Raw genomic sequence first — 14,172 nt, forward strand, 5'->3', positions numbered from 1 at the left:
TAATTTTTATGTTTAATTGTTTAGATTCGTTATATAAAAATTACATTAAAACAAAAAGAATCAATGATTTATTTATAATACTTGAGTCAACATAACCTACTTCACGTTGTTTGCCAAATACTCACGTACAAATACAATATTTTGGCAAATAAAAAAAGTGACCATGGTGATAAGGACAAAACAATCATTTTGTCTCGTTCTAATAAGAGCTTAAATGCATTTAGCTATCTCGCTCTAACAGTAGGTAAGTGTCACACATGTCACATGGCTACTTCTGTTAGTCCTTGTTCTCAGCCCAAGCCTCGCCCAAGCAATATATTAGTCTATGGTCGTCCTTACGTAAATCGATGATTTCTCAGGGTCAGTTTAAAACCAAGGTAAAACGTAAGTGGAAACTGGAAACACTGCTCTGTCACTCTCCATGTCAGATGTCACTGTCAGTGACAAAATTTGTCATTATTTTGTCATAATAATTGTCTGTCAAAACTCAAAAATCAAAATACAAAAACAATACCTACATTTGAAGATTTGGGTGCACTGTGTTACTGCGTTATAAAAAAACAATTCCTATAAATCTTCAAACTTCAAAATTTGCAGTAATGAAGGAAACTAAAATGAGTACTCACCTATCGGGCGGAAGGTTAAACGTTGCTATATTACAAGAAACTATGAGAAAAGAGTTGTTAAATCTCTTGCAGTTGTGTGAAGGAAATAAGGTAGGTACATGTTATTGATGAGTTTCATATTTTGTTTACTTTATATGTATATTTTTGTTGTCTTAGAATGAAATTTGATCACTCTGCTCCATGCATACTTATCATACCCCTAGTATGTTTTTGTAAGGCTCGAAGTCTGAAGCTCGCAAAATAGGTCTTGACTGAAGGACCTCACTCGGCCTTGCAGACCGGGAGCAAATCAGTAAAAAACCCTTACAAACATGGTTTTTGCGGTTCTTTGATAATAGGTTAAATTAATCAAATAACTATTTATGTGTCTTTCCAAGCTATGGAATTCTTGGTGGGCGAGTCTGACTCACACTTGGTCAAATTTTTTACTAACTAATTTCGAGCCTGAAAAAAGTTTAACTTCATTGAGCTTGGAAAACTTAGTTCTTTTGCGTTCAGGATTTCTTAAAAGCTTCATGCAATTCGTAAATTAATTATCGTAAAAATAAAAATATAATTTTGCTTACTTCTGATTTAACTAATTAGATTTTTATGTTATAGGTGACAATCTGGGATGAATGGTTAGCTGGACCCGTAGGATTGGTAGCTCAGTACTCCTTGCTAAAAGAGCATGAAGTGGTGGACATGTTTCCCCTGAGGCCGGGCAGCCTGCCCACTATATCTGTCAAACACATCATATTCATAGCTCGCCCAAAGTTGGCACTTATGGACCTTGTTGCGGATTACATCCATTCTTTGAGGTATTAGTGCTAGCTCTATCAAGCAATATGCAACAACATGCAAGTTAGATATCTCAATAAGTAGCTCAACAGTCAGGGCCAAGGAGATAGCCCACAGCTTGATGGTTCAACTTCACCCAGTCCACTATTGTCATACAAACTCCTACCAACCTCTGCGGCAACCTTCTCCTAGCACAAACTTTATCTGCAACTAGATGATGCCCACAGTTTTGTCCACATAGATTTAGCTATTTAAAAATCCTATGGGAACTTTTTTAGGATGTATGTGTGTACTTTATTATGCCAAAATCAGTTCAGCTATTGAGCTTTCATTCTGGAAAGAGATCCTAAATTCACAACGAAGTTGCAGGCATCATCTAGTTTTATAAAAACAGGAAAAAGTTCAACAATAGGTATATGGTTTTGATAACAAGGATAAATATCATTAATGCTATGAATATTTGTAAATATGTATCAAATGAACTACTAACTAAGGCTATGGTTTATGATATGAGTATGTTGTTTTATTCCATTTATTTATAATCAAGGCTAGCTTAGGGCCCTCATTTCGTCCGCGTTGATTTAGGTTTTTTTGGGATTAAAAGTTGCCCATGTCACTTACTCTTCAGGTCCTTAACTATATCCATGCAAAAAATCACGCTGATCCTTTGCTCCATTACGTGATTGAAGGACAAACCAACAAACACGCTATTGCATTTATAATATGGGTAGTGGTAAGACTGTATTCAGGAACTAACTTATTGAAAAGTACACTCTTAGTTCACTCTGCCCTGGGCGAGCGAGCAGCTGTGAAATGTGTGGCGCTCAATAGATCAAAAAGGGCGCACAACGGGCGCTTGTTGCTTTTCGTTCCATAGACCGCCATATTACATTTTGTCTTAACAATGGGCGCGTCTGCGTGCCTGAGGCGCTCCCTATATCATGTTGAGCTTTGATGGTTGGTAGATCTTAAACAGCATATAGTATGCGACAGGTCGAGAATCGAGATGGCGGTCGGGGAGGGAACACCTCGAATACCCGCACAGCCCCCGCGCTAACCCGGTGCGGGCGAGCGCGGAAGACGAGCGGGTATGCGCGCGGCGTCTCCCCGTCTCATACCACGATTAACTTAACCTATCGCGGACTATACTTACAGTATGCGGACGAAAGTAATGTATATCGGCCTTTAGAATGACATTTCGGCTTTTTTTTTTATTTATTTTTTTGTTTATTTGAAAGTAATCAACAGCGTAAATACATAATTATTATTTAAATTTAAATTTTTATAGAGAGATGTAGAGTAGAGCATTGTCTCTGTCACTCATACCTATATGATGTTTTGTCGGTCCCAACGACAGAGACTGCTCTACAAGTTTGCTATCATATATAGGTCGATGTACATTAATTTTGGCCGCGTATAACTCCTTTTTCATTACAGGACAAAACAAACCTCTCCAGTGGAGTTCCACTTGTTCTTCGTGCCCAGAAAGAGCGAGCTCTGTGAGAAACACCTAAAGAACAGAGGGGTGCTCTCTAACCTGTCACTGCAGGAGTTCAAATGTGACATCTTCCCCTTTGACAGTGACGTCATGTCCTTGGAACTGCAGAATGATTTTAGGTAAATTTTAGCTTGAACTAAGTCCTTTTACAATTTTGTGTCGGTTGTGTGTAAGTTTAATAAACCTGTGTCTTGGGGTCTCCGCTCCTCCTCAGTCTCAAGGACGGTTACAGCACGGCAGGACGTTAATAATTAAAAGAAACTGTTTTGTGGTATCAAAATAGCCTGCGACAGGAGCGTGGTTCTTACGCGCGAATTACCTAGTATTACAACTTCTATAGACTAAATATAAATTGCTGTCGTACTTTGTGTGTGCTTAAACCCTTAAAACACGTCGAGTTTAGTCCTAGAAAATATTATGGACTAGATGCCTGCGACTTCGTCCACGAGGATATAGGTTATGAAAAATCCCGCAGGGACTCTGATTTTCGGGGACAAAAGTATTCTAGAACTAGATGTGTTAATTCAAATAATTTAAGCTATCTCCATTCCAGATTTCAGTCAAAATATTATAAAGGGGAAGGTTTGTATATAGGTGTGTCTGTGTGTGTAATGTTTGTTTACTTTCACGCAAAAACTACTAGACGAATTTGTCTGAAAGGAATGAATACCCTGGCACTACAATACATAGGCACTTCTTATTCCGGAAAATCAAAAAGTTCCCACGGGATTTTTAAAATACCTATATTCCACGCGAACGAAATCGCGGACATCAGTAAGATTGATTCAACCCAATCCCAGCTGACGCGGCATGTTGCTATGTTAGTATGTTTCAGGCCTTAATGATTATTTTTTAATGAGCAACTAATCACAATATGTTACTGATAAAGATTTTGTTAACATTTTAATATTAACTAGCTTAATATGCTCGCGACTTCGTCCTCGTGGACTACACAAATTTCAAACCCCTATTTCAAACCCTTAAGGGTTGAATTTACGAAAATCCTTTCTTGGCGGATGCCTACGTCATAATAGCTATCTGCATGCCAAATTTCAGCCCGATCCGTCCAGTAGTTTGAGCTGTGCGTTGATAGATCAGTCAGTCAGTCAGGCACCTTTTCCTTTTATATATTTAGATTTCAGAGAGGAAATTGTATTTTATTGTTTACTAGCTTATGCACGCGAATTCGTCCGCGTGAACTACAAAAATTTCAAACCCCTATTTCAACCCCTTAAGGGTTGAATTTTCGAAAATCCTTTCTTAGCCGATGCCTACGTCATAATAGCTATCTGCATGCCAAATTTCAGCCCGATCCGTCCAGTAGTTTCAGCTGTGTGTTGATAGTCAGTCAATCCTTTTATATATATTTTAGACTAGCTGATACCCGTGGCTTCGTCCGCGTGGATCCTTTGCCTCTGACCTTATTATGCTCGCACATTACGGATGAGCCGCATCGGACGCGCCAGAAACAATACAGCCAATAAATAATTTATCGCGTTTTTTTTGTGTTATCATATCAGTAATCATCAGTACTATCACCTGTCTTCGTTTTTGCCAGCGTTCTGGTCTCACCCTGTATACCTACTTGCTGACATTCAGTATTGAAAAATGCTTTGTTTTTTGTTAATCAAAAAGATATACCCAAGAATTTATTCATTTATACAGAGAAAACTATTTGGAAGGGGATCCCACATGCTTGTACAATGCAGCGCAGGCACTGCGCACCATACAGCAACACTACGGAATCATTCCACGCGTTTATGGCAAAGGCAATGCTGCCAAACAAGTATGTTGAGTATTTTTTTCATTATTGTATTCTACACCTACCAATGTTATAAAGAGGAAAGATTTGTATGTTTGTTCATAATCGATAAACTCTGAAACTACTGAACCGATTTTAATAATTCTTTCACCTTTATAAGTTTATCGAATTTTAGCCGAACGAATCAGCTAGTGAGATATAATATACTTATTTTTCATACTTTGGCCTATTGCAAACTAATGAAAATAATCTGTCTTACAAAAGTTGATGAAGTTTCTCAATTCAGCGCGTATATATTTGTATTTTTTTTTCGTTAGGTATGGGACTTGCTATGCCGGCTGAACAAAGAGGAGCAAGGTACGGGTCCACGCGGCGCGACTACGTCCTGTATCGACCAGCTCTTGCTGCTGGACCGCGCCATAGACTTCACCAGCGTCATGTCCACGCAACTCACCTATGAGGGGCTCATTGGTGAGTCTGAGACATTGAAGCTTTAGTTACATAGGAACTTGCTATGTCGGCTAAACAAAGAGGAGCAAGGTACGGGTCCGCGCGGCGCGACTTCGTCGTGTATCGACCAGCTCTTGCTGCTGGACCGCGCCATAGACTTCACCAGCGTCATGTCCACGCAACTCACCTATGAGGGGCTCATTGGTGAGTCTGAGACATTGAAGCTTTAGTTACATAGGAACTTGCTATGTCGGCTAAACAAAGAGGAGCAAGGTACGGGTCCGCGCGGCGCGACTTCGTCGTGTATCGACCAGCTCTTGCTGCTGGACCGCGCCATAGACTTCACCGGCGTCATGTCCACGCAACTCACCTATGAGGGAGTCTGAGACATTAAAGCATTAGTTACATAGGAATTCAACAGATATGGAACTTGTTGTGTCGGCTGAACAAAGTGGAGCAAGTATAGTAGTAAGCGTCTAGCTAGCAATAAGTAATTCTAAATAAACGCGTCCCATCTTAGGCCACATCATCACTTTCCATCAGATGTGATTGTGGTCAACTTTATGGCTATGGTGAATAAATAAAAATAAGCTTAAACAAGTCTTATTAATTTTTAAAATTAAAATTAAAAATTCGACTGCCTTGCCATATTGATTTTATTTCAGAAAATTTATAGCCAACGTTATTCGGGATGTTAGAATTCTAACGATACCCCATACATCCGAATCTGTTCAGGAATTTAGAAGTTATGGTGGAATGAATAAACTCACATACATGAACCCAACGCACAACAGACGGAAACGTTTAAGTGCGGAAACCAGCCCAGAGCGAAGAATACATGAACCCAGAAAACATTATACTCGTTTTTTGGGCAATCTTGTAGTAATGGATTTCTTTTCTGGATTCAGACGAGCTGTACGGTATAAAAAACTCCACGGCCACCTTCCCCGGCCACAAGTTCGTGAGCCCGGACGACGCGAGCCCTGAAGTGACCGCGCGCGAACGGAAACGCATCATCCTCAACTCTAACGAAGAACTCTTCGCTGAACTGAGGGACTGTAACTTTACTACGGTTAGTATTAGCTTAGGTATATAGCCCTTATCAATTCACACCTTTTTCTGAACTGACATTTTTTTAATGAGGAAGTTTCAGGGCGATCGTTCCATAAAATTTTCATAGATGGCGCTGTTTACTGCAGCCACTAAAAACGAAAAATAATACCTATATCTATATGATTTAGCCAGAATGTCAGCATTTTCGTTGCCAACTATTCCAGCATGCTCTGGTACCTAGCGTAGAACCACCCGGTATTGGGCCAGGGTGTCTCTGCAGTTTTCAACCAGTCTTGAGTTAACAACCTCAGAGGACAGAGCTGAAAAAGCTGCCTTGCTGTATGTATGTTTTCTTGACGTTGTTGTTTTGCAGGATATTTTACGCACAAATTATTATAGCGCATACCTTCGCTAGGTATTATTTTTTGTTTAGTGGGTGCAGTAAACAGCGCCATCTATGAAAACTTTATAGAACGTTCACCCTGAAACTTCCTCATTGCGAGATAGGCTTGCGCTTAACGATATTCATACTTAAAAACCAGTCGCAAAATAATTGAGTCGCCCTCGCTCTTATGAAATATTTCTTTTCCGAGCTAGAGTATCGCAATAAACCGTGAAAGAAAAACATAAAATAGTTTGTTTGTTTTGGCCACAGCTTACAAACCACTTTATAAATCGTTGTATTCAGTATTTGTTGTTTAAATACAATATAACCTATGGGGTACATATCATACCGAAATTTCATTCCTTCCTAACTAGTTTAGTTTTTGGGTTAGGCCCCGTCATAAAAATGGTCTTACAGCCGCACTCAGAGTCGCTAATCGTTACTTCAGATTGAGTTAAAACGAGACGGATTTATGTGAGAGCGTTTTAACTAAACAGTAAACTTAAGTAACGATTAAGCGACTCGGAGTGCGGCAGTTAAACTGACAACCAGCCACCCATTTCTATTAAAGAACCTATATATTACCTTCGTATATAATTTCTTCCTTTTTTTTAGGTGGGACCAGCATTATCTAAGAAAGCTCGCGTCATCAAAACCCAGTTAGACGAGCGTCACAATGACAAGTCGGTGCAGGAAATAAAGCAGTTCGTATCGCGCTTGCCGCAAATGTTGGCCAACAAGCAATCCTTGGCCACGCACATGGCCATTGCAGAGTACATCAAAGAGGTTTGTGGATTGATCTAATAACGTAAATAAGTTTTTTCCTGACGTCAATTCTTTCGCAGCATGGTGTTTGAAAAATACAAGCAAAAAATGCAGCATAATAAAATTGGAGGACATAATTGAATGTATGAAAAAGACTGCAGAAGAAAAATAACATGATATCCTGTGGGAACTGTTTGTTTGACCAGGATCAAAAATAGTTTGTCACTGTACAGGTCCTCCTTATGTTTATTGTATTAGTTTCAGCGTGATTTTAAGTAATTAAATATCACTTGCTTTAACGGTGAAGGAAAACATCGTGAGGAAACCTGCATGCCTGAGAGTTCTCCATAATGTTCTCAAAGGTGTGTGAAGTCTACCAATCCGCACATGGCCAGCGTGGTAGACTATGGCCAAAACCCTTCTCACTCTGAGAGGAGACCCGTGCTCTGTAGTGAGCTGGCGATGGGCTGATCATGATGATGATGATGATGTTTTATGAAAATAAACTGAATTAAAATTTAATTATTTCTACACTTGCCGTTTCAGACTACCGACACGTTCGATTTCCACGACACCATCCAATGTGAAGAGGATTTCTTGAATTGTATCGACAACGAAAAAGTATGTTCTTTCATAGAAGATCTTATTGCACAGAAGGCACCGTTGACTAAGGTAAGGAAATTTGTTACATTTTAGCAGTTTAATGTACCTGCCTATGTATGTTTCATTACATAATATTATGCAAAAGATATCATTTTATTATCATAAATTCATAAAGGATGGACTAGCATGGACGTAGTTTTACGATCAGAACACAAATTATGAGGTACTTTACTCACTTCCCTTGGCTACTACTTTCTAAAATATGTCAAACATATATAATGCCCCACCCTATATCACGCTGAGGTTCCGTCTGGCCTGGAGTATTTATATATACTTTATAATATTACTAGCTGATGCCGGCGACTTCGTCCGTGGAATTAGGTTTTTAAAAATCCCGTGGGATCTCTTTGATTTTCCGGGATAAAAAGTAGCCTATGTCACTCTCCAGGTTAGAATAGAATAGAATATGTTTTTATTCAAGTAGACTTTACAAGCGCTTTCGAATTGTCGGGCAGTTTTAATTTACCACTGGTTCGGAATGCCGGTCTTTATCTATACCCATACAAAAAATCACGTCAATCCGTTGCACCGTTGCGACGTGATTGAAGGACAAACCAACGAACCAATGAACCAATTATAATAAGGGTACTGATGGGTACTGATTTTTTTAGATACTTCGCCTAATTTGCCTCCAATGCGTGACGGGGTCGGGCCTGAAGCCCAAGGTGCTGGAGTACTACAAGCGGGAGCTGGTGCAGGTGTACGGCCTCAACACCTGGCTCTCGCTCTGCAACCTGGAGAAATGCCTGCTGCTGCGTCAACAGACCGGCACCAGGCAATACGCTGTACTTAGAAAGGTAATGCTTCAGAGTTTCTTACTCTTTATTAAGGTTCCGTATCTTCAGAGAAGGAACCCTTATAGGATCACATTGTTGTCTGTCTGTCTAGACCTATCAAGCAAATAAAAACTTATAGGGTACTTCCCATTGACCTAGAACCATGAGAGGCAGGTAGCGAGGTTTTATAGCACAAAGAGAAAAATCCGGAAACCGTGAATTTGTGGTCACATCACAAAAAATTAAAGTGTAATTTCTGGTATGATGACACGAAACCCTTCGTGTGCTAGTCTAACTCGCACTTGACTGGCTTTTTTGTAGTAGGAAGAACAGTTTTAAATTTATTTGTTGAATAGAAAACACTCTGTAAAAGTTTACTTGAATAAAAAAAATTGGCACAACAGACTATTAACATTGACGATGTTGATGACGAAACCATGAAGTTTTTACCCTTCCTAAAATCGCCCAACGCACCTAAAGTCGTTTTCACTTCAAAAATAACCACAAAATATTTGTTTTTCAGACCCTACACCTAACTATGGACGACTCTGAACTAAACGCAAAAGAAAAGAGCTATCTGTCAAGCAAATATGTACCGCTCACCGTCCGACTTAGCGAACACATCGCCAAAAATAAGGGATGGACTGGTGAGTCGCCCCCTTTATTGTGGTCAGATAATCTTTGATAGGACAATCCATACCAACATCATAAATGCGAAAGTGTGTCTGTCTGCTAACTGTTCGGGAACCCCATCTGCTTAACAGATTTTGGGGGCTTCCTGGGGAAGAACAGAACATTTGGGCCCCCGAAATTGGTTCCCATTAAATTTTTAAGAACTTAAATTCACAAGGATATTACCACTTATCTATAGTCGTCTCTCAAAAGAGATGCGGTACTCTCGTACCGTCGAAGAGGGGCGCAACCGTAATATCTGATCACATGACCAAGTGAGCCCAGCCAGCCTGATTGTTGCATGGTGCAACACTACACAGAAACCATTAACACATTCTTAGCTATGAATAAACTAAATATTACCTAATAGGCATTGGTCCATAAATGTTCAGATAATAATATTCCTTATCAATGGAAATACGTATTACAATGGTATTGTTATGTTAATATTTAAATATGGCACTACTATTGAATTACCTAGTTCATATTATTGGCGTTAGAATTAAATGGCTATGCCCTCCTATCCGTTACACACGGGTCAGGGTTTTATAAAAAATTTGAAAGGAAAAAGCTAAAATAAATAGTTATACGCTTTGAAGAATGGCCACTGCATCATATAACCATAGACATGACATGTTGGAACCTGATAAAAATAAAAACATTTTATTAAATGGTGGAGCAACCACTCTTCGACACCTAATACTTTTATCTTATTGAAAATTTGGAATAAAGTTAACAATTTTTCCAAGCTGTTTTAGACACCTATACCCCAATGTGATAGCTATAGACCAACATGGCCTGGCCACTCAATCGTAATGGCGATGTTCATATCAGGTCCATTTATATCAGTCTTTCAGTATACTTAGTAAAAATTTTGGTTTAACAGGTATAGCAGATGTGTTAGGAAATCTCCCTGGACCAACATTAGAAGAGCTCCAAAGTCTGCAGCCTCGTATGACGCGACGTAACTCAATATCGAGCGAAAACTCATCATCCATTGAAACTCCGAGAGTGATTCTTGTTTTCTTTATTGGAGGTTGCACATATCATGAAATCTCTGCACTAAGAAGTCTTAGTCAGCAAGAAGATTCCAATGTAGAGTTTGTAATACTCACTACTAAATTAATAAATGGCAACACTTTCATTGAAACACTAATGGAAGCAGATTCATTTTAGTTTGTAAAAAAATTGTACCCATGTAATATGGAAATTATCACTGAAATAGCAATGTAAATGTTATAATGATAAATAAATATATATATAAAATTAAACTAAAATAATCAAATAATTTTACTGTATAATATGTTCAGTTATATCAATACAATATTATATTTAAAGATATGTTGACTTTTATTTCTCTATGTTAAAAGTATTAATGATTCAGTTGTTCTTAAATGTTAAAATAAATAAAGGGAAAACCATAGTCTTGGTTTATTAAAATTTCGTATTATTTAACTTGCATATAATATAAATTTTAATTTGATCAGTTTAAATAAACTTACAAAAATCTTGCACGCTTAATGTCTATTATATTACAATATTAAAGCTTCAGCATAATAAAAATAATCTTTCGTACTCAACATTAATTATTGAGGTCAGAGCTTGACTATTCTCATAAGTATTCATTACTAGAGTATGTGATGTTTGATTTCTTTGGTGGTGCAATGTGAACACCGTATTTCACTGCTAAATCTAACAATTTCACATTGTCATAACCAACTTTTTCCTTGTATGTCTTTATCATATGAGGCATAACTGTTTCCAAAATGAATTTAAAATTTTTCTGTGCATATGAAGAATCATTTGCCACTGAGAATTTGAGCCTTGAATTGAATATTGCATAAATACACTCATCCACAACATCCATCATGTCCTTAGTAACAATTTCTAGACCAACATTCTGTACAGTTATAATCGACTGTATGAACCATATAGTGCTACTCGATAAATCCACCCACGTTTCATTTATTACATGCCTAACTAAGATAAGGCCCAAATTTTCCATTTGTGATAAGAATTTATTAACTCCCACTTTGGTATGCATGTTGACCGGTGTCCACTTGTCCTCTGACACTTTATTTTTCATGGAATCAACAATTTTCTCCTTATACTCTCTTAAAGCTTTTATTATTGGTGTTCTTAAACAGCTGTTCATTTGAAATCTTAAATCTAATCCAAACTCACAGAAAAGTGTACATTGCTCTCGTAAACTCTGAACACACTCTAAAACAGAATCTAATGCACACTGTGGTGTAAATACTTGCTTTATAATTTGACTCATCAGAATTCTAAGTTGCATACTAGCCCACACTATGAAAGCACTTAATTTATTCTTAGGAAATATTGAAATAAACTCTGTTAAGGCATCGCTAAGTGAGCAGAAGAATACTTCTCCCACCTGCTTCACGTAACTATGGATAGAGCCCTCTAGCTGCACCGCTTTAACGTGTGCTTTGACTGTGTGACTACAGATATCAAGAAACAGTTCACATGCCTGACTAGTCATATTAAATTTATTGAGAATGAGTACCGGGTGTCTTGCTGACCTCAAACCGCCGCGTGGACTCCAGTTGTGAGTGACATCGAGTTCTTTGAGTAATATCTCAGTTAAAACCTTTTGCTTTTGTTCAATCTTTTTTAATATATCAGTCCTTTGGGGGTGGGTTTTATATTCTTCCGTACTTAATGCTCTCTGAGCTGATACCATTAAATCATAAGTCTTTTGGAAATGCCTCTCCACAATAAAGACATCTAACTCTTCTGTGACATCAGCGAGCCAGTCTGGCAGTGGAGCGATTTGTGGAGATGGTACTTCTTCAACTGATAGACTAGGGGACTCCAATGATTCATGTTTTATTTTGTCCTGAGAATCTTTTTTCTTTTGCTTTAAATTCTCTTTCTCAATGTGCATCTTTTTTGCTACATCAAACTTATCAAGCCAGTCTTTTTTTATTGTTAAACTATTGCATTGAAACACTCTAGTGTCCGGGAAAGCTAGAACTTTAAATGCCTGCTTCACCGTACCTAAGTCACGCACATTCACTACTGCTAAGGTACTTATGGGGTAACTAGTTTGAAATTTGTATCTCATTGGCCCCCGACGGTTCGATATCCAAGAGGTCAACATAAGGCAGTCATTGAACAAATATACATGCATTCTCTGTAAAGCTGTGTTCTCTTCCGCGTCGATCTCCAGCAAGTCTCCTTCGTGTAATAGGTGTCTTTCTGGAACATCCAGCAAGTTCATACAGTTTTCAACTTTTTCTGAGATAGTATTGAGTTTATTCTTGCGCTCCTCCTCCACTCTTTCTGCCTCTAAGTCGTGGTTATCGAGTGACTCTCGGGATAATGTATTTTCGTTGCCTAATACAGAAGCTTGAGATAAAGTCGTAAGAACCATTCGTTGATCACTTAACAAATGCGACAACTTGTACATTTCTGTTTCTAAGTGGGATATTTCGGTAGCAGTTTCGATGAACTGCATGTAGTTTTCGTACACATTTTTTTTGAGGGCACTAGCGGTTTCTTCAGCTAAACTTTGGATTTTCTCCTTCTGTTGGGCTAGCTCCTCCCCTCCGACACATGACTTCGCTAGCTCCTTTACGTACCGTTCGGGTATGAATTCTGGTACCGCAAACTTCTCCATATTAATATCAGACATGGTTTCGCATAAATATTTACAATTTCGATTGTTATTTTACAATAAATAACACAGTTTCTCACATCATTCGATAATCGAACGACAGGACGTATTAATCAACCCATCAAATTAGCGTTTTGTTATTGCAATTGCAGAATTAAATGTGTCAACTGTCAACAAATATGTCACAGCGTTTAATTCATACTATTACACTAAAACCTTGGTACAAACGGGTAACATTGGTTTAGCAGCGGGGGTTTTAGGGTGCCATTAAAAAAGATTCGCAATGTGGTGTTCCCATGTTCCTGAGAGAGAACCCGCGAGTGCCAGATCTTGGTTATTTTATAAAAGCTGAAAGTTTCTCTGCCGTCTGCGTATGTGGTATTGTCCCCAACACAGGGAGGAACGATCAGCGACTATGAAGTTTGGATCATGATAGCTTTGGGATAAGGGGTACCTACCTAACAAAGGTTTCAAAAGTTTTATTTCAAAGTATAAAGTAGAGATATACGTAATACGTATTCATCAATATAAAAGAAAGTGTACAATGTGCGTGCCGCTAAAAGTCAGAAATGAGTCCCGGTACGATCAAGGTAGTTATAATATGGTGTGATAGCTCTCTATCTCCCGTACATGAAGAAGGTTTCCGTTTTTACCTGAAGGGTGCGCTTTTGAAGATATAGGTAAGGGTTGAAAGTTTCACCCTATAGAAATTGCTAGAATAGTCCAGAACATTCGAGAGTTTTCGAGAGAATTCCACAGAATATCCCAGTCACTGTAGAACATTCCAGAACATTCTCGAATGTGTGTCGAATATTCTGAAATCTGGAACATTGTGGACCATTCGAAGACTTTTCTCTATGAGTAAAGCTACCTGCTGATAGGGGTATATAAAGTAAGATCTGTCGTGAGTTCGAACGTTCTAGAACATTCTGGAATGTTGTGGAATGTTCGGGAACAGTTTGTAATATTCAGGAATACACTTATTACGCGGGCGAAGCTGCGGGGCAAATACTAGTTTAATTATAAAGAACTCCTCTTGTTCACTAAGGGGAAACAGATGTAGCGCGATTTTTCGGGGAATTAGTTCCCTTAAGCTCTT

General features: G+C 38.5%; 2 protein-coding genes across 2 annotated transcripts; one reads left to right on the top strand and one right to left on the bottom strand.

Annotated features, from left to right (window-relative positions):
* Nucleotides 1–467: 467 nt before the first annotated feature.
* On the top strand, nucleotides 468–10,769 carry car (vacuolar protein sorting-associated protein 33A). The gene is made up of 11 exons (XM_034972427.2): nucleotides 468–716; nucleotides 1,227–1,426; nucleotides 2,844–3,023; nucleotides 4,570–4,690; nucleotides 4,984–5,137; nucleotides 6,025–6,188; nucleotides 7,170–7,340; nucleotides 7,866–7,991; nucleotides 8,594–8,779; nucleotides 9,282–9,405; nucleotides 10,317–10,769. Exons 1-11 carry the CDS (start codon nucleotides 600–602, stop codon nucleotides 10,604–10,606), a joined length of 1,833 nt encoding a protein of 610 aa, XP_034828318.1. The 5' UTR covers nucleotides 468–599; the 3' UTR covers nucleotides 10,607–10,769.
* Nucleotides 10,770–10,851: 82 nt separating this feature from the next.
* Nucleotides 10,852–13,204, bottom strand: Exo84 (exocyst 84). The gene has a single exon (XM_034971978.2). The coding sequence runs from the start codon at nucleotides 13,089–13,091 to the stop codon at nucleotides 11,043–11,045; it is 2,049 nt and encodes a 682-aa protein (XP_034827869.1). The 5' UTR covers nucleotides 13,092–13,204; the 3' UTR covers nucleotides 10,852–11,042.
* Nucleotides 13,205–14,172: the final 968 nt, after the last annotated feature.

This window comes from Maniola hyperantus, chromosome 9 (genome assembly GCF_902806685.2).
Source record: "Maniola hyperantus chromosome 9, iAphHyp1.2, whole genome shotgun sequence".
NCBI lineage: Eukaryota > Metazoa > Arthropoda > Insecta > Lepidoptera > Nymphalidae > Maniola > Maniola hyperantus.